At 39.3% G+C, this 27,150-nt stretch overlaps 1 protein-coding gene across 11 annotated transcripts in view; it reads right to left on the reverse strand.

Annotated features, from left to right (window-relative positions):
- Positions 1-260: 260 nt before the first annotated feature.
- Positions 261-27,150, reverse strand: part of DNTT (DNA nucleotidylexotransferase) — a 332,847-nt gene continuing 305,957 nt past the window's right edge. For all 11 annotated transcript variants that reach the window (XM_019555833.1, XM_019555832.1, XM_019555839.1 and 8 more), the window contains one exon: positions 261-825. In XM_019555833.1, the coding sequence (XP_019411378.1) occupies positions 739-825 (87 nt within the window). In that variant the 3' untranslated portion in view covers positions 261-738. The remainder of the gene's footprint in view (positions 826-27,150) is intronic.

Genomic DNA, 27,150 nt, shown 5'->3' on the forward strand with positions numbered 1-27,150 from the left:
TTGGCAAATTGTGTCCCAGACTCTGTCCTAAGACAGGTCTGCTTTGTGTTATGACAAGGTATGACTGGTCACGGGATTATTATCCTGAGTTTTAGGAGTACCTCCAGCTCCTAAGTTTCTCTGCCACTCTTGTGACCATTCTCAGGTACCAGACAAAGCCTAACAATTCCCTGTGTCACAATTATCCCCAGCTGCCATAATAAATGTTTGAGCACCATGGGGTGCAGGATTTGAAGAAAATACAGAGTGACACAAAACAATCATTTTTACGTAAGGTTTTTATTTCACAGAATCAAAACAAAGTAGGGCTGGACAGAGCCTCAGGTGGTCATTAAGTCCAACTGCCCTCTTTCCCCCACTCAAGACAGGATTATCCTCATCTAAACCACCCTAAACAAGTGATTGGCTAACCCATTATTAAAACTTCACAATCTATTCTTGCACAACTACCAAGCACGATGACCAAGAACATTCAAAACACACTGTTGTCCAAAACTTGTGATGAAATTTCATCTCCTACATATTATTTTCTACAAGCACTTAAAATATTAGCATCTGTAATGAATTCTAATTTTTTTTTCCATAATTTTCTTGATAAACAATGAAGGCACACTGATATTTGAAGCATATATCTCTCTCACCTTAGAAAGATGCTATAGCAGTGAAGTCTACAAGCTCTATGCCAAGCAGGCACTGACAATGTTCTGAGTGCTGATGAAGTTATACAGGCAAAGCTGTTTAAGCATTTCTTTCCCATGGTTCAATGTAATCCAAGCCAAGATGGGCAAAAATTTCTTCTTCACTTTCAGCTTTGAGAAATGTCCTCTAAAAAGGATTTAAAAAAAAGTTAACATGAGTTAGGGAAGTAGATTTAAATGACTATTCTTGAAGTTTAAAACTAAGTCAATATTTGCCACTCCTGCCCAACATGTCCATTAGTCTCCCTTTTCCATTTCCACACCACTATGCACAAAGATGACCTTATGCTGCAGAAGAGCCAAGCTGCATGTTACTTTCATCTCTGATAAGTAGTTTATATTTTCAAGGATATATCTATGAGGAGTAGGACTGCAAACTTACTTAATTATTAAAACGAAAGCTAAGACTCTCCCTCCTTGGGGCCTAAAGCTTGGCTTTCCTAACTAGCCCATCAGTGTTTTATAAATTAACATAGCACTGTTCTAAAAAGATCTGTTCACTGTGATTGCAACTAATTATTTATGGGCAAATCTCAGAAGTGTCAGAACTTTCTCAATTTCCAATACTTACACAATTTTTTATTAAAAAAATAGAAAAGTGTCTAGGCAAGTGATCAGAAAATTTTAGAGGAATAGACAACTAGAGTCTTATCTCTTCCCCTCCCCCAGTAAAATTTGCTCTTGCATTAACACACCTGTGCACTTTGGTGCAGAAATCAGGAACAAGCATTTAACTCATTACATAATCGTATACTATGGTCACTTAAAGTAGCTATACACTGCTTTCATCACTGTGATGAGATGGTAATGAAACAGACGGAGGGAGTAGGCACATTACCTCACTAAAATCAACATTTTATCAGTGTTAAAGGAGTAAACATATCTATCTATATAAAAATATAATATTTATATAAAAATACAGCACACCAGCATAGTTTCAATCTGATGTAGGATTATACGCTTATTGTAAGGAAGAAGTTATACCTTGCAGGTTTTGTTTCAGCAGCTCATCCTAAACTAGCTATTTGCTGATGGTAAACAAGCCAATACTTGTTCCCTTGTCACCTCATTGTGAGGTACAGTAATAACCGTCTACTGCCTGCAGCTACTCATCTGTCCATTTCAGATCCACGTTTAATTTATATCTCTGTACAAAACCAGTGTAAAGCATACCAGTACAACTGCATTAAATATCCAGGCCCCAACGGTGCTAGACCCCACTATTTGGAGTCTGGAAGCAGGACAGCAACTCCTGTCAACAGAGAGCTGTGTATTTCAGAAGAGATAGCCCTCAATCAAAATCTGAGATCTGAACAATCACAAACTTCAGAGCCATTAAGAATACAGGGGTCAATTCTCTAGTGATCTAAAGTTTTTTTCAACACTGGTCATACATGTCAGAGTGAATCTAAACTAGATGGGAAAATTCCTACACAAGGAACATCCTTCAGCAATCTCTGGCCAGTGTAAAGCTATGGAAATTGTTATGTCAGTATCTGTACCCACTCTGCCACCTACCAATGTCTCCATCAGAGCTGTGCTGCCTGACAAAATAAGAAGAGGGAGCAGGAAGGGCTGTCTGTGATCAGATCAAGAGAGGCCCAGTAATGTGCTGGCATAATGCAACTCTGCTGGTGGGGGATCTGCCAATAGCACTACCTAAAATATGCTGTCTTTCTCCAGTGTACAAGCAAAGGCCAGTCCTTTCCAGTTCCCAAGTTTTGCTCTGGCACGGGGCAGAACTGAGCCTGCAAACTTGGGGTGTCTATATACGTGTTCTGGCAAGGTGTGTGGGGGGGTGCTTCAAATCAGAGTGGTTCCAATAGCCAGTCTAATTAAAGCGCCCAGAGTGCCTTGTGTATCAGTTTCCCCATGCCTCAGTGGCAGCAGGGGCATTTTATCTAAAGCACTGCTATACCCTGCCAGCATTTTGAAGCACAGGGATGCTGATACACGAGATATGGAGGCTGGTGGAGCGTGGTAGTTGTGGAGCATGCTAAACACACTGAAGCAGACTAAATTAATTGAGTCTGCTATGAGGTGGTACAATTATAGTGAATCAGAGCAGCCTCCACAGTTGTATATAGGCACCCTTGATAGTGGCTCCATATTATACCTGGGTCCTATTTCCACAATAGAGCTACCTGAATCAAAAAGCTTTGGAAGCACCTCTCCCATTTAGAGCATTTGAAATGTAGCTCCCTTGCTGTTTAGGCCCATCTTTCACTAACACCTTTTAATGTGAATAGTCTAGACAGTTAAAACTGGCAACTTCCTTAAAAGCTATTTTTCAGGACCACAGAACAAAATGAAAGCTAGTTTAACTGTGTTAGAAAGGTTATGAGGACTAAATTGAGTAGTAGAGGTTAGAGGGTTCAAGAGGAATCTAGCTATAAGCCTTTAAAGTTCCAATAAACTTAGCAGGCAGAAGGACATACAGTTCTGATTTCATGCTTTCAGTGTTGCCAAGCTGTTAAACCAGTGTTTAAGGGAAGTTCTCAGTGATACACAATTGAATCTAGCCAAGGTAACTATAAAAGTCATTTCTCTCAGCAAATTACTGCCAAGCTCTGTAACAGTATGTAACGTTTTTTGCTCCTTTTTTTTTTTTTCGGGGGGGTGGGGCGGAGATTGGAAACAGGCTTACCTTAATGGGCAAGTACTTATAAATAAGTTTAGCAGTGAGTAGCAGTAGTGCTTATTCCTTACTCTAACAAAAGATTTTTTTTTAAATGTTGAAGAATGGAATCAGGTACTTTTAAAACCCTTTTATCAGTTGCTTCCTCTTTGGAACAGCCCATGTACGTTCGTACTTTACCAAGCCCAGAAGCTACTTGGTTACATCACACACTTACTTGGCAGTCATATTTCATATGAATATTCCACTTGCTGGTGGGACCTGGTATGAACAAAATGTACCTCACCTAAACCATGGCCCTCTGAAGACAATGGAAGTCTTTCCGTTAATTTTAAAGGACTTTGCATCCAGCCCCACTATGAATCCATTGGATTTGAACTGGTGATATAACACTTTAGATTTATTGAAGATGTCCGGTATCTGTTTATAGGCAATCTCTTGACCACAATAATAACCAAATCTAACCAGTTAGGTAGAACTGTTCCCACTTTAACATAAGTGATTCTATATGACTAAGGCAATTTTCATGGCAAGCCATATTCCTTAGAGAACAATTTGGCTTACTGTTTTGAAGATGCCTATTGCATCTAATGGAATGAACTCAACATCTTGATTTTGCTTTAACAGCTGTAGACTTAAACCATACACAGGCCATTTCTACTGGGAGAACTGCCACTCTCCTGGTAAAAACTAGGAGTGTACAAGCATTCATTCAGTTTCTCCCAGAGGAAACACACCCTCTCTAGGAAAAAAGATCTTCTAGGCTGACAAGTTTATCTTGTAAGAATGAGTGCTTGTATCCTTCTCCACTTCCCCACTCCTAAACCAAGGTTCCCCATGATTCCCCAGAAAAGGAGCTGCCTGGTCTCAGGAATCAACTACTGGCTTTGCCCCACTGCTCCACTCCCTCCCACATCAGACCACTGCTAAAAATAAACACCTGTTCATGACCTTTGAAAAAGGCCTTATTATTAAAGAACTTCCTATCCACCTTCTGGTTTTTACATGTGAAAGTCCCAGCATGTAAATATCCAAAAAAAAATCTGGCAAGGTACTTAAATATTATAGATTTTGACTGCAAACAGCCGAAGTATGAAAACTACTCATAATCATGAGTAGCAATGAATTGCAAGTTCAATATTATATCTGCCATAATAAAGTTTACTTTTCAAATACAAATTATTCCACTCTTCCAATGTTTGTTTGTTTTTAATTAGTTCAAATATAATCTCCAGGAATAAAAGAGAACACTACAGAAAGCGTTATTAAGAAAAAAATATTTCCCTGTAATCCTTCCTGATATAGTGAAAAATGTAGAAGTAGTAGGAAAGGCAACATTTAAGAACAGAGAGAAAAAGCAGAATATCTACCAAGTTGGACCTAGGTGACTGGTTGGGCTAACAAGGTGTAAGGCATGACAGTGTCTGTGACCAAGAGCACACAAGGGAGTGATGTGACAAGATCTAATCAAGCAACCTTTGACTTTCAAGCCCAACTGTCCAAGTACCCAGTTACAGCTAGGATGACTGGGAAGCAATGTTCAACACAAGCCTGGGGAAAGACTTCAACTCATAGCTATGGAGTCACAGGAAGGCACTCTTAACTACTTTACCGAACTCCTCAAATTCCCATGCAGTGCTATGAAAGCATCATGCCAGATATTGCAATACCCGAAAAAGTAGTAAGAATGATAAAATTCAGTTGCTACAGTTTTGGAAGGGTGAACACTTAACATTACTTTCATGACTGTACTTCTGGGAATGACATCAAGTACTTGGTAGCACCTATTATCCACTAGTATTTGGAATGTGGAAAGGTAACCAATTTAGTAGTCTGGTCACCATGGTAATTGGAGAGATCCAAACCTGCTCATCTCCTAACCCTGCTTGCTTCCTGTCTCTGTTTATTGGGTTACTTCTAAATCATGGATACTGGATGGGGGAGGTCAGGAAGAAAGCATAGATCATAGCATACATGCAGCACTCTTTCACAGAAGATTACGAGGATCCAATGCTATATTTTACATTATGCTTTGAGAGAGCTGTTTTGATTGTATAATAATCTCTATTTTTTTCCCCCACAGTTTAACCAACTATGCACAAACTTATTTAATTATAGAGGCAAAAGTCATGCAAAATAATTATTTTTCTCTGCTTTGTGTGAAAGGACAGGTTTTGGATTTTTTTTTCTTTCCTTCTATTTCTCTTGACAAGAAAAAACAATCCTCATATATAAACCATTGCAGAAATCCTGAAAGGATAAAGTAAAATAAAAAAATATATATTTTTAAAATCTGTAGATATCTGTTATGTATGCTCCTGAATGTACTTTATGTCTCTGGGACCCCCAATTTTTTCCCATTTCTGTTAGACAATAACATCCCTTTAAAAATTGTTCATCACCCTGCTTCGTACACAAACCACTTCTGGGAGCAGAGCATTTTGTTTGCTTGGGGGGGGGGGGGGGGGTTCTAATACAAAGCACATGCTGTTCTGAGTAGCTACAACCCATGTCTCTTAATGAATCTCTCATTGGTATCTGTCAACCACTTCAGCACTGTAAGTGGTATTTATGTTAATCATAACCTATTATCCTGTATCTGTGTCAGTCTGTACTGAGTTAATACAATGGTGCATATTTGATTACAATCAACACTGTTGTTTCTTCTTTTGTTTTTCCCCCTCTTTTTGCTCACAAAGAGAAGTAAATAATGAACTGCCTACCTAGTTGTGAAATTGTGCAGCTCCTTACCAATATGCAACAGAGCCAAGATATGTTTTTAATCATCAGTCAAACTCACAGAAAAAAGGCTTGGTCTGAAGCAACTGCTCTCTCTCTCCTTATCCCATCTAATCAATTCTGTTACTTCAATGGAGGTAAATATTACATTTGTGGTTGCAAACATGCCCATTAACAACACTTAATGCAGAACAGCTGCCTTCCAAATGTTTATGTGAATTGCTACCTCTTACTTTTCATTTTGTCATTAACGATCAATAACATCTTTAATAAAAGTGAAGTAGAGAGTGTGAACGTACACACTTAGTGCTACTTGATGATTTCCTAATTGGTAATCCCAAAGTTCAAATAGATGTCATGCTACTCTTATTCTTAAATTAATTTCTATTGTTATGAAGCCAACTAATTAAGACATGAATTGATCAATACAAATTCTAGTATTGGTTAAAAATTTGTTAAATAGAGAGTTGGTCAGCTCATCATGCTGTTTGGGGGGGAAGAAGAGCAACTTTGGAGGAGTTCCTACTCCTCTGTACATTCAAGGTTATAAAGCACTGTGGATTACTGCAAGTCAAAGATTCAGTGGCGTCCCTTTGCTCCTTTTGTTATTGGACTGCAATCTGCATAGGAAGAAACGTGTATAGTAAGCAGTTTCATGATGAGTAGGCTATTTCCTCTGCAGGTAATAGGCATTTTATCCTATCTAGTAGATGTACAGGGGGAAGAAAGCCCAAAGTAAACAAAGCTTGGTTTTTACCATGTGGAAAATGCTGATTTACAAATACAAAACAAAGGACCTTTCTCCAATAGGCCAATTAAGGCACTGTCTAGTATATCTACCTTATGTGAGAACCATCATAAGATTTTAAAATGCAATTTTTATGCCTAACACACAAATATCCAGTGACATCCTTGAAAAGCAGACATGCTGGTTTGATTTTTCTTGTCCTGTATGTTTGTAATGGGCAGTAGCCATTGCAAAGACACAGTCACCTTCACCTATTTTGCTTACCTATCTTCAAAATAGAAACATTTGTATTTAGGTTTCCATGCCTTCAGTCAATCTCTCTCATTATCATTCTAACCAAATAACAACAAACAAGCCTACTGAATTGTGTAATTGAAATATAAAAAGTTACACATGCCTCACTAGAGGACTTTATCACATTTATTTTCACCTCAGCAGTTCATAGGTGAACTGATGACACAGTAGTCCAAGACTTAAATCCTGAAGTATCAGCTCGTTCTTACCATTTCCTAGCACCAGATGTAATCTATTTAATAAAAGTGGATTTAACACGTGCAAAAAAGGCCAACCAACAACATTAAAAAATGAAGTTCTCAGAGATGAAAGGTATAAAATGTGCAGTAAAAAACTGTCACATACTTCCCACACACTGTATATTCCTTACTTTAGAGCAAGAGTCATCTAGTGGTAGAATCAGTAGTAAATTTTTTCTGTTATCAATTATCAATATCCTGAGCTTCTCAGCTGAGAAGGAAAATTGGGATAATTACTATCTCTGATATGGGACTTTGCTCTGGTTCCTTAGAAAGAATAGACAAGCAATGTCAACCTGTTTGCAAATGCCACCCAAAAGACATCTGTTCTCATTTTAAAATATACACATTGCTGCTTTCCCATCTTCAAGGTCATTTGAGAAATGCACACATGATCATGGTGTAACTTATGTATTAAAGACTTCTCAAAGACCTAACTGTATCTCATTTTCCCCAGTCATAAGGTAGCACGAGTTGTTGTAGTTCCTGCTGTTACAATCCTGAAAATATCCAATAGGATATTATTCCTACCCTTCTTCATGCTGTGAAATCGATGAAATACAGGAAAGCTGGAAGATGAATGCCCTTCCTGAAGTATGAGACCTCTTGAGATCATAGATAGGGGTCTACTTAACTCTCAGTGAAACAAAGCAATTTTCATGGCTTGGTCACAGCACAAAGAGCTGACTGCAGGCATTTCCAGTGTTCCAGCCCCTCGTTGCTGAAGGGGAGGGTCATAGGCATTGCATTTAACTCTTAAAAGATGGCGCTGAAACATTTTTACTTCACTGACTGACACCTTCACATACACTATGTCACTAGCAGACAGTAATTCAGTCGCATGATCTCTGACTTCAGTGATTGTCACATTGTCTTTATATTGCAGTAAGCGCTGGGACATTCTAAAACAGCATATTATATGAATAATACACTTTTTTGCAGGTTGATTTTGTGGGAAATTATGGCCAATTAAACATTTCCTGGCAACTGCAGATAACGTCATTTTAAACCACGAAATGGTGAATTAAGTAGACCCTTAGTCACAGACTTCAAGGCCTTTAAGATCTGGTTCTCACATATTTTTGACAATACCCTGTATCCGTTACTCCTCCATAATCCACTGAAAAAACGTATTTTGCTCACATAAATTATGAAGGAAAAATACAATGTTTGATGTGGTTCTGATTTTACATAGATGTATATTAAGAAGTTAGTGTAACCTTCCCTTCATATCTAAAAATGCTACATATTTTAAAGTGAGAAGCTCTCTGGCACTGGATAGTTAGTGATTTTCTAACTTAATTTTGATTTGCACTCACTAACTTTCATATTGCATGTGGCATGTGACATTTACTTACATTAACTTAATTAACTTAGCATTTTATTCACTTCCAAATTATTAAAAAGTGAGATATACTGCCAGTTATAATACTTTCTAACTTTGCAATATTTTCAGTATATTGGATAAGTACAGGGCACTCATATGGCTCAAGCATGTCTGAAATTATCATAATAGCAGCAAGAAAGACAATGACAAATGAAAAAGGAAAAAGAAAAGACAGATTGTCATTTAAAAACTTGGGACTCAATTGCTCATTGTGCTTGGAAGCTGTCCACTTTAAACTCAGTTTTGTGGGTAAAATTAGTCCTGATGAAATCAAGGTGACAACAGTGCTCACAAAATTAGGCACAATGAGCAAGTAATGCTGTAAGGCAGCCTCAAGTGTGTCTTTCTTACCAGGTATTAGCTGGACTCCTCTTCCCAAATATCTCATCATGCCAAACTAGTTTGGATCTTTGAGGAACCTATTTGGAATAAAACAAAGACTATGCCTCTTGCATGGCTTTCTATATCTTCAAGATGTAAAACTATTTTCCCTATCTGAGAGGCCATTGCATTCATTAAATAGTAAGTTACAGGGATAATATATTGACATTTTCAATGGTTTGCAATTTAAACATTAGACTATGATTGATTTGTTAGATCAAAAGTGCAAGACTGTTCAGTTCTTCACACTCGTTCTGCTCTCACTTGTCCAAATAACATATTCACCATTGATGGAAATACAAATAGCTATAAATTTTCTATTTACTCCCTGCAGTTCTCATATAAGAGATGTAGGGCTATTTGAACCAAAGCACAGTCATCACAGAGAATAAATCAAAATGCCATAATAAAAATTGGAGTCTGGAGTAAATAATACACAGGCTAACAAAAGAACTACTGGCTGTTCATGTACTTAACTGAGGACTAGACTAATTAGCTGTAAAGTGTCACTGTCCACACATGATGGTATTAGGCCACAGTAAACTAATTAACACCACAAGTAAGATACTACTGTCAGGGATAGTACTATGTAACGCCAGGGTGACTTACTGTGATTGAACGCATGTATAGACACTGTCCATGGGCATAAATTGCACCCAGACAGCTGGGGCTAGACTTCTGCCTGTTGCCTAGCCACAGAACTCCACACTTTCAGCACCCGCAGTCCCAAGCCAGCCCCTCCACCATGTGACACTGCTACCCAGAGCCTGGGGCTGCACAACTCTGGTGTAAACTGCTCCATCCTGGCTCAAACTGCTGTTGTCCAAGGTGCATGTGTAGATGCTACACCTGGGAGTAGTTTACTCTAGCTCAAAGGCTATGTATAAGCAGTCAAAAAGCCTGAGGCTGAATCGATTCAGTCTTTGCAGGTTAGTCTAAACCGCAGAGATTAAACTAAGAAACAATTGGACACACATTTACCTTTGATTCATAAAATGCAGCTGGAAGGAATGCTAGGATGCTGCGGGACTCTTATTTAACTTAAAACAGGAAGTGGTCTGGGAGAGAAGTTTCAGAAACTAGTTTGATTCAAATAAGTTAAGTCCGATGCTACATTTAATCAGATTTATCTTAAAAAAAAAAAAAAAAGGTTCAGCCATTTTTAAACTAATTTATGGTTTACTGATCCTTCTATTCCATTACAAATTTAAACCAGTTTCTGACTGCTTAAAGTGGTTTATGCATAATTTCTGTCCCTACCCAAACTGCTCTAGAGTTTATTGCTTCAAATTAACTGCAATGTGTATATGCACCCACGAATTTACTGCTCACACAACAGGAACCACTTCATAGGCAGCACACCAGTAACACACGAGTGATCCAAGACAGCAGCACTCATAACACAAACATAATGAACATACCACAAGACAATATCCTATTCTGAAATATCTGGGCTGCCTCCCGCCCCCCACGTGATCTAGCATCGAGGATGGGGAAGCAGCCCAGCTGAGCTGCCTCCTGCTCCTGGCATGATCTAGCACTGGGGATGGGGATCTAGCACGGGGAATGGGACTCAACCCAGGTGGGCTGACTTCCCATCCCCAGCCTATGGTTGAAACATTTCAACTTTCGAAACATTTTGAGTAGCCTCATTTTGTTTTAAGGATATTTTGACAGCCTTTGTTTCATTCGGATTTTGCCATTTTGACCTTGAAATTGGTCAAAACAGTATCAAAATGAAGTTGCCAGTGAAATTTCACACAGCCCTAGTGCGCACCTATTACATTTGTGGATGATGCCAAGCTGGGTGATATGGGGGAAATTTTAGAGGACAGGATTACATTCAAGATAGCCTTGATAAATAAAATGACCCTCATTAAAGGGAATAAATTCCATTTAATAAATGGAATAAATGCATTACACTTACTGAAAAATCATCAAGTATACAAATACAAAATAAGGAAGGCTGGCTAGGCTGTAGAAAATGGTCTGCAAGTTATTGTGGTCCACAAGCTAAACATGAGTCAATAATATAATATTGTTGCAAAAGAACCCCCAAAACCTTAACAGCATTTGGGGTGCATTAATAGGAGCATCATAAACAAGTCCCAGGAAATGATTCTTCTAATCCTTTCATGTCTATTGTCTTTGTCTAAAGTTCCCATATCTCTCTACCTCCCAGTGCTGATGGCAACCAATTCCTTTTTCCCTCCAAGCTAGAACATACTTAGATACATGAGTATTAGTAGACACTGAAACTATCCTACAGTTTTAGAATAAAAGCTCTTTTGGTGTTGTTCTGTGACAATGCAATACACTGTTGATAAGGAAAAATACTAACCAGTGATTCTCAACCAGGGTACTGTGGCATTGTTAGGTATGCAAAAACCTACACAAGACAAATCAAGAGATTTCAATCCGTTTTAGATCTGTTGCAGTATTTCCAAGTTCTTTCCAACAGAAGAATTGCTCTATTATTTTCCCATAGTAACAAAAAAAAAAAAAAGAATAAAAGCTAAAGGCTGACATTTTCCAAGAGGTGGCTTGAGTCTAAATAGGTTGATAACCACTGCATTACACACTGTAGAAGAACAGATGATTTTTTGCATAGGATAAAAATTCTTGTTTCTCACTTACACTTTCATTATCTGATAAAAGATTAGCTTGTTACTTGGGTAACATACAAATCCCAGACTGCATAAATATGTTCTTTATTGATACTGGGGTTTCATTTGTATTACATTTATATTTCTGCTTTTTTCATTATTTCCATTTTGCACACATTCCTCCCTCTAGATAGCAAACAAAAGGAAATCATGTATTCAATTAAAAGGCTAATATAGTTTCCCCACTGTTCCCTCCCCCCTACACCCAACCAAGAAAAGTGTTTGGAAAAAACAGCCTACCTATAACGAAAGACCTGAAGTCTTTATGTTCTTCTACATTTTTCCTGAAATTTGCATATTTTTTGCAGCTCATTTCAGGGTACTTAGTACTTACATTTTACCAAGCTCAGAGTGGGGTAATAGCAACAACAAAGTGACGGCATCATAATAGCTTTACAGATATTTAATATTAGGTACTAGCGTAAAAGCCCATAAAAGTGACGGGCAAAAATAGGCTACTTGTTATAGTGCACTATATTTCTGTTATCCACTGTGTCTTTAACAACTTGAGATGTTCTGCCTAGTCTTCTTCTATACAACAGGTATCCATCAACATTTCCAAGTGTCTCCTCTGTAAATTCCTTCATTTATTGATGATTTTCTATGCACAGTGCATTTGGATTTAATCCTCCACAAAGTCCATAAAGTATACATCTCATCACAATGATCTTTGCTCCTCTTGGAGGCAGAATCACTTTACCCTTATGACAACAACTCCAGAATTGGCTGTCTGAGAGTCTTTCAGCTTGGAAGTTTAAAGAGTTACAAAACTGGCACACCATATTCATAAGTCTCCATCTGTTTCTCAGTCTCATCTTCAGTTAATCTATTTTTGCCTACTCTTTCAGCCTGTCTTCTATTGTCTCTGTGAACACTTTGCCTTTCCATTGCATCTCTTCCACAATGTCCTCTTTTGCTCATTGGTTTCATCTCGTCTTACTCTTGCCATTCTTTTTGCATTCAATTGCTGTCTGTTCTCTGCTTCACCTTGGTAAGGGTGTTATGGGTCAAAGTTAAAATAAGGCTGTTAGCGGACAATTTTTGTTCACATACCATGAGTACACCATAACTAATTTAATCAATCACTAATAAATATCCAGAAAAAAAAAAGTGAGCACAAATATGGGTTTTTTTTCAGTATGACAGAATGACAAAATGACAGACACAAATGAAGCAAATTATTATAAAGGATACCAGTAATGAACACAAAACAAATAAACTTCAATAGGTACAAGAGCCAGTCACTACTATCCATGTCTTATTATCAAAGAATAGAAAAGATAGGCATTGAGTTTTTCTATGAGGTAACTACAGTCCATAGAATTTTTTGCTTGATGTGCAGTTCTTAAATGTAATATCTAACATTAGCCTAAAGACATTTCTTCTTGCCCACAAAAAAACAAAACAAAACAGAAAAAACACAAATACACAAATGAAGAAAGAAATAAACAGGTCTCTCAAAAGTTTGAACTTAAAGTAACTTTTCCATTTATAATAGGATCATAATTTCAAGGAAAAAAAAGAATACCAGGCTTACAATATAGCTCCGGAGAATGAAAGAAAAACAGACTAGGAAAGAGGCAATATTGTTTTATCTGAACAGTTAACAAGATTATGTAACAACTTTCAAATATAAAAATCAAACCTGTATCCTTTTGGCCCCCTATCTGTGAGATTAAAAACTATTGGGTATATAATTCACAGTGTAAGGACTAGTTCATATGCAGTCTGGCCTAATAGGCAGGCCATGAGGGAAGGGCCAGAAACAGAAGCTGGGGGAACCAAAAACCACACCAGGGACCAGGAGCCAGAGTCCAAGTCCCCAAATCCAAGGAGGAATTGCAGAGGCAGAGCCCAGGTCACAGCCAAATCTAAATTCTAGAATCAGGGACCAAATTACTGAGTTCCCAAAAGTTCAGAATCCAGAAGCAGAACCAAGCCAGGGCAGAAGCTAGAAAGCTAAAGCACACAATCCAAAGAAGCATATGACAGCAAACCTTCACACAGAACTGTTACCTGGTCTGCAGTCTACTACCACAGGTGGGCTTAAATGGGGGTTCACCTCAGCAGCCAATCAGAGGCCCTAACAATGGCCAGCTGGTTCTTCAGTTAGAGTCTGTAGAAGGTTTGGCCAACTGGGCAATTAGTCTTGGCTGGGTTGCCTATTAGAGACCCAGCCACTGTCCCACAATGGCTAAACTGCTTTGTTTATCCCTCCTGATTCTTTTTCAGTCCAAAATTGCCCCTCTTGGCAGTGTCCCCTTGTTTCTTTTCCTTTCATTATCCTTTTTTCTTTATTTCTTTCCACTTGGTATCCCTGTTCTCTGCTATTCCATTCATAGGATCGGACAAAGCAGGCCATAGCCTACAAAAACTCAGGTATCTGTGGATGAGTTTGTTTATAACGGTCCCACCCTGCCCTATTATCCTTTTTTGTCATATAGTTACACCAGGTTCCTGTATCCCTGGTTGCTTGTCCAGATTGAAACGTTTGCAGATTGCCTCTCATATATATAGTCCAGATATTCCCTATTTTATAGCTTTTCTTCATATTTATACAAGATATGTTTTGAGCCAACTTTTAGGAACACTGAACCTAAAAAAATAAATACTTTTCATTATGTAAGATGAAGTCTAAACGCATGTATTTGTCAATATCCCTTCAGTTTAAACAGCAATGTTAAACAGGTTGGGAACACAGAGCAAACAAGAAATAGGGAACAAAAAATAAGGCTCTTTTGAAAAAATGAAAGGTAAATGTAATAATTTACCTCTTGTGAGGTACTGGAATGGTCATATTCAAAGCAAATTCAGGTAGCCTTGTGACAGTTCATTGTGTGGACACTTGCATATGTTTGTAAACCAGGTATCTTGCATTGTTTTTGCAACAAGAGCACACTGTTGGCTCATATTCAGCTATGCTATGAAGAAACTATAACCTTTATGTACCTCAATGGATTGACAGTTTTTTTCTCTTTCCTACCCCCCTTGCCTCTGTTAGCAATTTCCCTACCTTTTTCATCCCTCCTTCCTTCCTCTTTGTAGTCTAATCACTGCTTTCTGTTTAGAAGCTCTACTTCCTTCAGAGCATCTGATTAAATTAGCCCTCTGCTTATGAAATCTTATGCTATGCCTCTCTGATTTAGTTTATAAAGTGCAAATCTACCCTGCCTAACCTCAGGCTAACAGTGCTAACCACCTTGCTTGGCGATATAGTCAGTTCTGTGATCTGAGGCAAGGAGAACGGTGAGAATGAAACCTGTTAAAACAATATAGTTGTCTGCCACGGACAAGATAAGGAGAAAGCAGAGAAAGAAGACCATTTTTTTCATACATTTTGGTTTGCAAAACTGAAGAGCCTCTCATACCAATTGAATATAATACATATCTTTAAAATGGCTTGCTTTGAACTACATAGGAATATTAAAAATTCCCATGCTGTATTTCTGAATAAAATTTGATAGGGTGGTTGCTGCTCTAACAGATTAAGTCAGCCACATAAATTACAAGAAACATTATACTAATAAGATGAGGCATTAATATTGGCCATTTCACTGGGCCTTTTCATTACAGACTACAGTAAATGACCTGGCCTGTTGGTGAACCCTGGTAAACAAGCCTCCTGAAACCATGCAAGGTGACTGCAGCTTTTCACTGCAGCAGCCTGTTCTGCATCACCAGCCTGTATGAATGCTTCCATTAGGCACACAACCAAGAGCAAGTTTGAAACCCATTAAATTTTGAGGTGACCGAAAAATCAACATTCAGCAACCACTGTTCCTTCAAATTAAAGGTAGCACTCCCAGCCACACTGTTGTATTTGACTGAAAGAGCTTAAGTAGAAGGCACGTGCCAGTGTCAAAGAAATTGTCTCTGCTGAGAAAAGAAGGAAAGGATGAGGAGAACATATGTTCAATATCAGCTATGCACTTATACTTCCTTTTCCTACAGAAGCCTCACTCAGAACATAGCAAATCAGGCTTGGACTGGGTGATAAAATGTTAACCAAACAAATTCCATTGCACAACTAATTGGACATTCTGTGTATTGATAATCATCCTTTAAAAGTTCCAAAATAGCATTTTGAATTGATTATATTCTTGTTCTCCATCGATTTCAATTAAGCTGAATTTTCCAGGAGCCTGGAGCACTTGGCATCATTTCTAAAAGCACTTGGGAAAGAACAATATTGAAAAAAGACCAAAAAGGGGGATATTATTAAGAGAACAATGATAAGGAAAAACTGAAATGGAAAGGAGAATATTAGATGACAGAGCACAAAGTATACCGGTAGCAATCAAGGCAAGAACTGGTAGAGACAGACAGTGAGGGGTATGTCTGTACCACCTCCATGATGTGTCTAGGACAACTGCTAAGAAGTATATCCTACCCACTTGTACCAGCCAAATCCTGCAGCGAGGAAGCTTAGTCACCTAACAGTGACTTGGTCCCAGTGCACCAAGAAGTACTGCAAAGCTACAGAATTTAAGGCTATATTTACAATATAAACTCACCATGCTTGGCAATATCTTCCTCAAGCTGTGGGCTGTTTTCTAGGCCAGTGGTCTCCAAACTTTTTTGATCGCGCACCCCTATCAGTAAAAAATTTTTGAGCATGCACCCCCAATATATGTATATTTATATTCGCGCACCCCTATCAGTAAAAAAATTTTGAGCACATACCCCCAATATATGTATATTTATATTTGCGCACCCCTACCAGTAAAAAATCTTTGAGCATGCACCCTCCAATATATGTATATTTATATAAATATACATCTAAAAAGAAGTTCTAATATTTTCTTCCCACACCCCAATGGTTCATCTTGCGCACCCCCTGAGGTGTGCACACCCCATTTTGGAGACCAGTGTTCTAGACAATCAGCAATGTAGCTGCAGTGCTGCAGGCAAACTAATTAGCTTGGAGACTGGCTGACTGGCCCTGCTAATCAGCAGTAATAACTTACTTGACATAAGCAGCTATCCTGCTTCCAGTTTAGGGACAGGCCACCCAGAACAGAGCTGCATGCTCCTGTGCAGCACTACTGGGAATGGTAAGTTTACCATGGTGCCATAACTTGAGAATAGCATTGTAACGTGATCAGGATCACCCTCAGCCAGTTACACTACCTCATTCTGGGAATAGTGTGACAAAGGTGGTAAAGACAAGCCCTAAAAAGGATAGTATTTCCTCTATATACATCACTGCTGAAGCCGCAAATTTCAACACTTAATACAACTATTGGTCTCCAATATATTGCTATCCCTTTCATATGGAGAGCAAGCACAGCACAGATAATGAGTGGGGAAGGTGAGACTGGAAAAAAAGCAGTGAAGACGGAATAACTTCACAAGCCTTTGAGATTCAGTCCAGGTACTGCTTTTTACCCCTTGGTTCAGCTATCTATAAAATCAGGCTGAAATCTCACAAGAATAAACATGCTGAGACATTCTCTGAGTCTACTTCTGCTTCTAGCCAAGAGCAAGAATGAAGGGGATGCATAAAGCAAGAAATAATAGGGACAGAATATAGGATGAGGAAGGAAAACCAAATTGCTTCAAATTATGAGGTTCTGTTACAGACTAGTAAGAAAATTCAAGCTGCTGCTTCTTTTACCTGAACAGATTCACTAGACATGAAATGAAAGGTGTGCATTTATAGCTGAGCCTTCAAAATAAAAATAGTATGGAGGATTGCAGGCTTCTTATATCTCAGTCACTTCCAGAACAAATGCACCCACTTTACAAGCAAAAAGATGTGTTTTTCCTACAACTTCCAACCTTGTAAAGTCATCCTAGGATCTGAAAGTCAAGCTGAATCTTTACCGCTTGCACCTCATCACCAGTAATATCCTGCACATCACACTATTCCTTCATTGACACCTATTAACTGAGCAATTAGTTAGACTATGCAGCACTTCTGAAGGATGTACTGTATTTTATGTTTGCAGTTGGTATAAATGGTGAGGATGCAATACAACACATCACTTAAAGAAACCAAGGGCCTGCAGTGGAAGAGCAGGAATCACACCTGCATAGTGCAGCAATGGGGGAAGGAGAGGCATACCGGGTGCAGTGATGCGGGAGGGTGCTCATATGGGCACATAGAGCATGCATATGGCTCCAGGAACTGAGAAGGTGGACAGCCCTGACCTAAAATCCTGTCCTGTCTATGATTCCATTTTATTCCACCAAGTAGGTACACAGTTTCTGTGTTACACAGAAGTTTGTACCAGAGCCACAGATTAAGTACACTGAGCAGCATCAAGTATGCTAAGTCCTGCAAGTTCTGATGCTACTTTCTGCAAAGTATTATTACTTCCATAAAATGGTGGTTAAATCTTCATAACGATGGGCTAAATCCTTTTATCAGACATAATTGTACCTAACAACTTCTGAATCAGTGCCTTATTTTACTGAACTAAATCAGGGATGGCCAACCTGCAACACAAGTGCCAAAAGTTGCACCCACAGCCTCTGTGTGTAGCATGCAGCTGACCAGAGAGGGGAGAGGTGGCATGCATGCATGACACTTTAAAGTGGGCTAAATGCTTTTGCACTGCTTTAATGGTGTTGGTGTTTGCATGCCATGGGGGCATATTGCACATTAATTCCAGCCACTGTAAGAAATTTGGTGGTATAATGCACCTTAAATGACTTGGGTTCCTTCACGGAGTTTTAGTTTGGTGCCCCTACAGCCCCGGAACTAAGCACTGGGCTCCATGCAGCTCCGCAGCCCTGTAGGCAGCCTCCGCCCACAAAAAGTGGCAAGTCTCATCTTTCTTTTTCCTTCCCCCTGAAGCCTGCCTGCCTGCCTAAACTGCGGGGCCGGTGCTTCCTTCTGTGGCTGCAGTGTCCCCTGGGACTGCCTGAGCTAGGTGCCTGTAGGCGGGTGCCGCTTGGGGGGGGCACAGCTGCCATGGAGGGAAGCACCAGCCCCTCCAACCCCTGCAGCCTAGGGACTGCTCCGCCCGCTGGTAACTCGCCCTGCCCTCCTCACCAGAAAGGCAGGTAAGTCAGCAGGGTGTGTGCATGACACAGGGGTTTAATCAGCCCTAAACTGAAGAGGTGCTTTTTAAAACCCACCAATTCAATTTAGGGCCCCTGTATTGTCTACACACACACAGGCAGCACAGCAGCAGATAGGACAGGGAGTGGAAAACAGGGCAGGAGATTAGATGGGCAGGAAGCAGAACAGGAGTTTGAGCAAAGGAAGGGGATCAGAGTGGCACTTGGGGAGGTTGTGGACTTAATTTATGGCATGCCAGCCAGAAAGGTTGACCCCTACAGATCGAAATGATTCCTTCTGGCCTCAAAAAATGTTGGCAATAAATACAAAAATAAAGCCCAGTAATGTTATTGATAGTGAAAACTAAATATATCTTGATCTTTATGCATAGTAAGTATCAATTTGTCTCCTGTGGTACAACTGCCATAGGAAAACTGTAATTAAAGCCCCTGGCACACTTCCATTTAACATCACAACGGGATTTGATCCTTGATCCCAACAATTATGCCTCTTTCCATGCCATACATTATTGGAATCAGATCCCAAATGTGCCATTATTACTTGCCAGTGCAGTGAGACCCAGGATCATAATTTGCAGATGCAGCCTGCAAGTCCAGCCAGGGCTGAAAATCAGCTAATTGTCACCTCCAGCTCCCAGGACCACACCTAGAACTTGAACTAGCTCTAGTCTGAGGCAGGGCAGGCAATCAGCTGATTGTTAGCCGCAGCCCTAGACTGCACCAAGCCAGTTTCAAGTCCCCAGAGTGGTAAGCTGACAATCACCTGATTGTCAGCCCGGGCTGGGACGGCCCTGGGCCTGGTTCGAGACTGGGGCTGTCCATCCAAGCCAACAATCAACTGCCAGGCCCAAGGGATCTAAGGCTGTTGGTGGGGGAGAGGGGAGACAGAGTCAAAAGGCTCCCAATGCTGGAGACTTTAAAGCTTACTAGGAGTCCCTAATACCCTGTGCTTGGAAGCCTTTACAGAGCTGTCAGGCTTAGTGTTTAAAGTCCCTAGTGGGGAAGGCAAAGGAAGCTGCCCTGCTGGGCTCTTTAAAGTCTCCCCCCACTATCTGAGTCCAAGCACCCAGGAAGTTTTAAAAACATGGCTGCAGACACAATTCCAAACAATGAATGCCACAGCTCCTACCCTGCTGTAAATAAGTTAGGACCATCACTGTATCTAATATAAATGGCCAGTTACACAGTTTAATTTGTGTGTTAAAGTAAAATCCCTAGTACTTGTTACAAAAAATACTCTAATAGAAAACCACTAAAATGTATCTCTATCATGTTGGTGTATGTATGTATTTAAAAATGAAAACAAAGGCAATGGGTGATTTCGTATTTTATTTTTACAGGAAACAACACTAACTTGAATGATGAAACTTTTGGTTTTGATTATTGGAAGCAAGATGACAAATGGATTGGCTGACACATACTGACTGAACAACACACATGCTATGACATGAAAACTCTGGACAGGGAAATCAGTGCAGTTATATCCATTATCAATACTGACGTCTCTCTAGCCATAGCACATGTAATGAATGGAAACAGAGTTGTTGATTTGGTTAAACAAAATTTATTCCAACTGCAATTACAGCAGTGGTCTTGCCTGTTAAACAGCACAGCCATTATAACAACTACATCAACAAAAATACATAAACAAAAATTAAAAAACACAACTTTTTAAAATTTGCTAAGTTTGGCCAGGCTCCACTAGGATAAAAATGTCAACATCTTAATGTCAATTCAGATAGAATAATCCTCCAGTAATAGTATACTATGCAAACAGCATGAGAACCTTTGTATATGTGCAGCACTACTCTAGTGTTCACCTATTAATAGAAACAGGGTTAAAAGTTAAACTTGCTGTTCATAAAACAAAGGATTATGGCTCTGTGAGTGCTGTGCCTTTATCACACCAACAGTTTAAAAAGGGGCTGGGTCCAATTGGTACAAAAGAGTTAAATAATGAGGCATTGTAAATGAGTAAAAAATACAGTTTGTAGTTTGTGGTACTCTCATTTTATGATGCAAAAAGAAGCCTGTCTAGAAAACTGGAAAGGATTCTGCCTGAACATGACAAGCGCAATCCAAATCAGAATTCCCATTTTCCTGCCAACCAGCACTGCAAGCACTCTAACCGGCTTATCTTTCCTTCTGACAATATTAGGGATTTGCTGATTAACTTACTCCCCACATCACAAAATTACACTTAGACAGGCTACTTGCAGATGTTTTTAAAAAAAACCCCAAAACGGCACTTTAACCTCAGTGTGTTCCTACACTGAGCTCCATGCATGCCCAGAAGAGACAGCAATTTAGTTGGACACAGTTTGCCCAACATCTGGAAAGATTGGGCACTTCAGGGGGCTTTTTTGATGCCTTAATTTAATAGCTGATAGAATCAGCTTTAGCTAAAAGTATCAAAAAGCCCTGCCAAAGCACCCAATCTATAGGGATGCTGCAGAGCCGGGTCAAAGTAATGCACTGCTTCTTCCGGTAAAGTGGGGGGGAGGGGGGTTTGTTTGTTTTAAACATCTGCAAGCAGCCACAAGGCCTATTAACATGTACAAACACATCTTTAATTTTCATAACTGACCTCATACAGCAACAAATCCAGAACACAGAATAGCTGTGAAAAAAAGTAAAACACCTTGGTGGGCAATCCAGAAGATGTCATCTAGAATCTAGTAATCAAACCATTAAGTGTGGTAGTAATGGTAATAAAAGGAGTAACTGTAATTGTGTTAATTGGAATGTGCTCTTATCTACATTACCAACACCAAAACGCTAAACTGCAAAACCAGATTGAAAAGGGATCAACTTTAGCTATAAATAGGGCTGTAGTAACCAATAATACTCACTTTACCTAATACTAATACTCAGTCATTAACCAATGTTATTGTATTATGCTTTATGCTACTATGAAATATAACAAGGCATTTTTCATCAGTTGTTATTCAGTTGAGTTATATACATAGACAAAGGTTCTTCACTTCCTCTGAAAGTATCAGCTACACCAAAACCAGTGAAACTTCTGTTTGCAGAAGTGGGCATCTCACATTGGACTGTTGAACCAAAACTGTGGGATTTCAGTAAATATGTGACATCACTGTGAAAATCCAAGATGGAACTTAAATTGGTATCATCTCCTGTACTAGTGAAATGTTTACTGGGAATCCGCTCTGTTATCAAAGGAGCCTAAATATAAAGTTCATCTAAAAAGACTAAACCAGGGGAAACTAGTGCAAAAATCAGTAGCGACTGAAACGCCACCTGAGATGCGTAAAAATGTGACTAAGAAAACAACACCTCTAAAAACTGAGTGTCTTGGTTGTATAACTTTGAGGCCCTATGCATGTATACATACTCATGCATTTAGGTTTTAGTGGCATCCTTTATCAGCATCAGTATGTTATCTGTTGAATTTATATATGGCTTATTATTACTGCATAAATGACATATTCCAAACAGGCCACTCCCCCCAACTAAAGTCCTGAACCTAACATTCCCAGGCCTAAACCTATGGGACAAACAACTGGGAACAAAAAATGCTACTGGTTATATGAGGGAAATGTGCAGATCAATGTAGACACGTGAGTCATAAATGAATAGATGGATGTAACAAGGTAACTGCAAAGCAGTGTCTAGCAAGCCCACTGAGTTTAATCCTCTATCTGTACATTATGTTTTTCCAGAACAATGGTTAAATATCCTCCTCTGTAAAAAACAAAAACGAGGGGAATGTAGGCCTTGCTGGAGCATTGATCGATATATGCTAGTCACACAAAGGCTCTGCTAGAGCATTGGCCAGAGTAGGCCTCACCAGCAAACCTGACTGATGCATGAATTCCTCACATAAACAAAACTTGGCATGTGAGCCAGATGTGCACTCCTGCCAAGAGATGGGAATGAGAGATGATGGTACAAGGTAGCATAATCTGGTACCAGGTTGATAAGGCTGGAATGGGAACACTCAGGTCAGAATTGGAAACAATTCTGTACAATTGTACAATACTGTACAAGCCCACAGTAAAAGATGTTTAGAAACATTCAAGATGCAGATGGTATGAAATATGTAATTTGTTTTGATCATTCTGTAAAAGGAGAATTGGAAAGCAGGGAAACTTTTGTAGTCCCCTGGGGAGGTACCTGCGTGGTATTGCGCCAACTACCTTGTCACAGCTACAAATGCCTTAACTCCTGGTCTGGTGTGCCTGTTAGGCCAAAACATGCTTGTAGACAATAAACTGGCTGAATCTTTGCCACCAAACTAAGCCTGCGGTCATTCCTTAAGACAAGATTGGTGTTGGAATTTCCTGGCTGTGACCTGTCAACACTGCAGTTTCTAAGACTTCAGCACTGACAACACATCAGTAACACTGGATAAGGACAGCAGCAAGGATGACACTGATAACCCAGATGATACACACCAGCAGGCAGGGGAGGGAGGGAAGGAGAGAAGAGGACAGGGGATGTGCCTCTGAGCAGGAGGGTAAGACATGGACTTCTCACCTGCTTTGGAGACTTAAAAAAATCCCTGACTGCTGCTTCCATGGCATGGATGCCCCACACTGGTGGGAGTGGGGAAGAATGCCGGAAGTCAGGGGTGCAGCAACCCCTGCAGCACTGTTCACTGCTCCTGCATTCCCCTATTTAAAATCCTGGACTGCTAACAATCACATCATAAATGTAATTAGGGCAAAGGCCCTAATCATATGGAAAAGCAAACCTATCTGAGGGCTTGATTTTGCCACTGTTAGGCATGCCAGCATAGGCAATACCTTACTCTACTAATAGTGAGTGTGACTACTTTCAAGGCACAGTCAGACAAACAGATTATACCCTGTGAAAAGCGTACCCAGCATGGCTGCCAGTGGTGTATACATTTCTGGAGCAACCATAAAAACAAGGCAGAAAACGCCTGTCCATAAAATACATAAAAAAGGAGCTATCCATAAAAAAAAACTTGACACCAAAGCTAGATCAAAGAAACTGGAGACAGTCTTGAAGAGCAAACAAAGCAGAACAGGACCACCTGTTCTCTGAGCAGAAACACATCATGCTCAAAGCAGCTTTTATCAGGGCTTTTTGGTCTCCAGAAGTCTCTCCAGCTCCCTTCTCCAGCCATATGCAGCTGCTATAGTGTCTGGTCTGACTGTACCACTGCTCAACAGAGAAATAATCCATCTTTGGGTGTCCATACTAGTATGAGGAGGGAGGGCAAGGCCAGAGGTAAGTCTTTGGGTGGCAGAATGGTGCAGGGTGTAGTCAGGGACATCGTGGTGTTCAGGTAAGTAGGGGACCCCTGGGGTAGGGCTTCCATACAGTTGGTCCAGTGTCACCAAAAAAAAAAAATCCTAGATCCCCCTGCCTCCAAAAAGTCTCCAACCCTACTATTATTTGCCACCTCATTCCCAGTGTTTTATTTTTGTTTTCTCTTGTTTTGTTTGGGGACAGTTATTTGTTGGCTGATGTTGTTTTCTGTTGTTGTTTTTAAATACACATTTTGCTGTGTACTTATGTTTATGAATATGGCTAAGCTTATGAATGGGACCATCAATATAACATGCAATTTCATGATAATTACAAACCATAAACACTGTAGTGCTAATTGTGTTAGTAATGTGTAGTATTTCATCAACTGCAGTAATAATATTCCACAGCACTCTGTGTGTGCTGTGCACTCTCTCTGATGGTATCATAACAGCTTCCAGCAGCAAATAACCTGAAGTGCCTTTGACATTATATTATACCACAAATATAAATTTCATGTTTAACTGGTATTTTTGTAGTAATAGTTGCATCACCATACCCATTTTAAAATAAGGACTAATCCATTCCTAGTCCAGCTACAAATAAGATGACAAATAAGTCAGCAGGAAAAAATGACTATTTGAAATTATATTATAACAAACCATGATTGAAAAAGCAGCATTACAAGCATTACCCATTGATGCAATGCCCTCAGGCAAAATCATATGTAATGGTATTGATGCAAAATATTATAGTGGAATTTATCCTAATAATTCTAGGCATGAATAAATGGTGAAGGTAATAGAAGCTAGAATCATAAATTCTCCTTTCATTTTAGTATTGGACATTGCCTGTGCTCTCAATCAGAAATATTATAGCGGAAAGAGCCTGTCCATGATTGCAGTTATAGATTTATTAATAATAAATATATGAGCAATCATAAGTAGACCCAATCTTTAAGACAGAATAATCAGGCTAATATTAACATATCCTTAGCACTTATCTTATTATTGTATCTTTAGAATCATGTTATCAAAACATCCGCAGGCCTAAGTTTTCAGCTCACCTTTTCTTAACCTATACACATTAACAATACATATTATTTGTATCTAGGTATAGTGCTTTGTACTTAGAGGGGGTATCTACACATTGTCATACAGTGATGTTGCTACAGTGCTATGCTTTAGCACTTCCGTTTGGAAATACTAAAGCATTACACAGTATGCTGCACCATGCACACAGCAAATGGTTAAATTTCACTGGTACATCACTGTAGTGGTGCACATGTAGACACAGATGATCGCTACATTGCTGTAAGGTGATGTATAGATGCACTTACAGTGACGGAAAGAAAAAGATTAAGTACAAAATGCCACTTGAAGGCTCCTGGAATTTGATACTTTGAAATATACACAAAACACATGAATACTATCCATGGATATAAAGAAAAGAGATGCTTCCTTCTTTTGCACATTTAATTTGAAAACAATAAAAAGCTATGTTTATATAATAAAAAGTATTTCTTACTTAACTTCAAAAGATCAATGGCACATTGACGGTTACTTTTAATGAAAGGAACTAAAATTGAGTTCCTCCACTTATTGCTTTAACACTCAGATTCAATTCATGTTAAATACAGAAAAAAATTATAAGTTACCATCTAAGATTTAATTTGTGACCACACATAGAGAGGAAGGAACATTTGTGCTGTGAAAATACAACTTCCACTGAAAATTACAGGAGCTGTGCAGGGTAGGAGCCCCTTATAATTCTCCATTTCATAAGTTCATCAAAATTGATTATTAGGGATGACTTGTTCTTCCAATTCAGCTTTATTTTTGTTTTACTAGAAAAATATTATATTTACAGTAGCTCTACCTTGTCAAATGCTATTAGGCTGGGCCATTCTGTTTGTTTTTGTAAAGCTGCATCTGAATTACTATGAACAGAAATGTACATATGGATGCTTTAGTGAGAGTCTGGATTTTATGCATTACAGCTCAGTTTGATTTATATTGTTATTGCACACAAACTATATTAGAAGAACCCTACTAAGGTGGCAAAGTCAAGCATTCAAGAATTAGAAAATATCAGAATTGAAGTTGGATGGGCAACCTTAATTATGTGCAGATATGACACACACTTTCATTTTACGATCACACACTATTTTTTTAACAAGACTCCTACAATTTGAAATAACTAGGACCTGATATTTTTTCTGCAGTACTTTATATAATACTTTATATGTTCAAAGCAGATCTCTCAGACACTTTAGTTCCAGCAGGACACTAGGAAATGAGGCTCACACAATTAGTAACTGTTACAGATTCACCCCCAAGCAAAGTTGCTTTTGAGGTTCACCATGTGGCATACATGGATATTTTCCCAAATTTTACTTAATCCTGCAGTGTTTCGTATCTGTGGGCAAGTCTACATGTGCATACTGATGTGACACAATAAACTCTGGCACATACACATGGTCGCCCCAGTGTCTTATCAGCATGGAGTTTGTCACAGTGACCACTGGTGAAATGTTTAGTTTATCTGACTTTTCCTTGCATAGAAACGCTGTGACAGAGCTAGGAAGAGAGTTCACTTGTACAAGGCAGCATCCTACTGCCTTAGCCATGAAACCCTCCTTTCTGTTCCTGCAATTCCTGCTTTATTCAGTATAAACTTCCCAATCTTCTATAGCAAATGAAACAGAGATCCTGTAGACAAAATTCTCCTTCATTATACCAAGGCATATTTGTCTCCTGAATAAGTTCAACCTGTATGCTAAAATCCTGGAGATGACAGACACCCTTACATTCTTGCTTTCTTCCCAAGCCTAGTTCTTCATAGTTTCTCACCCATCCTATACTTAGCCCCCCTTCCCGATTGCCTCTGATGCACATCATGCAGCAATCCAACTGCAGGTCACACCTATGCATATGTGCTTCTTATCATCCATTTTATTTCCCTGCTACCTTGCCTTGATACCAGATGTCTAATGAAGTAGGTTATGGACGTGTATACCTCACTTCCAAGTGGGATAGGAAGCACTGTCATGAATACACACCCTGCCTGCTCACTTCCACTCCATGT

Source organism: Crocodylus porosus, unplaced genomic scaffold, assembly GCF_001723895.1.
Source record: "Crocodylus porosus isolate Cpor-Errol unplaced genomic scaffold, CroPor_comp1, whole genome shotgun sequence".
NCBI lineage: Eukaryota > Metazoa > Chordata > Crocodylia > Crocodylidae > Crocodylus > Crocodylus porosus.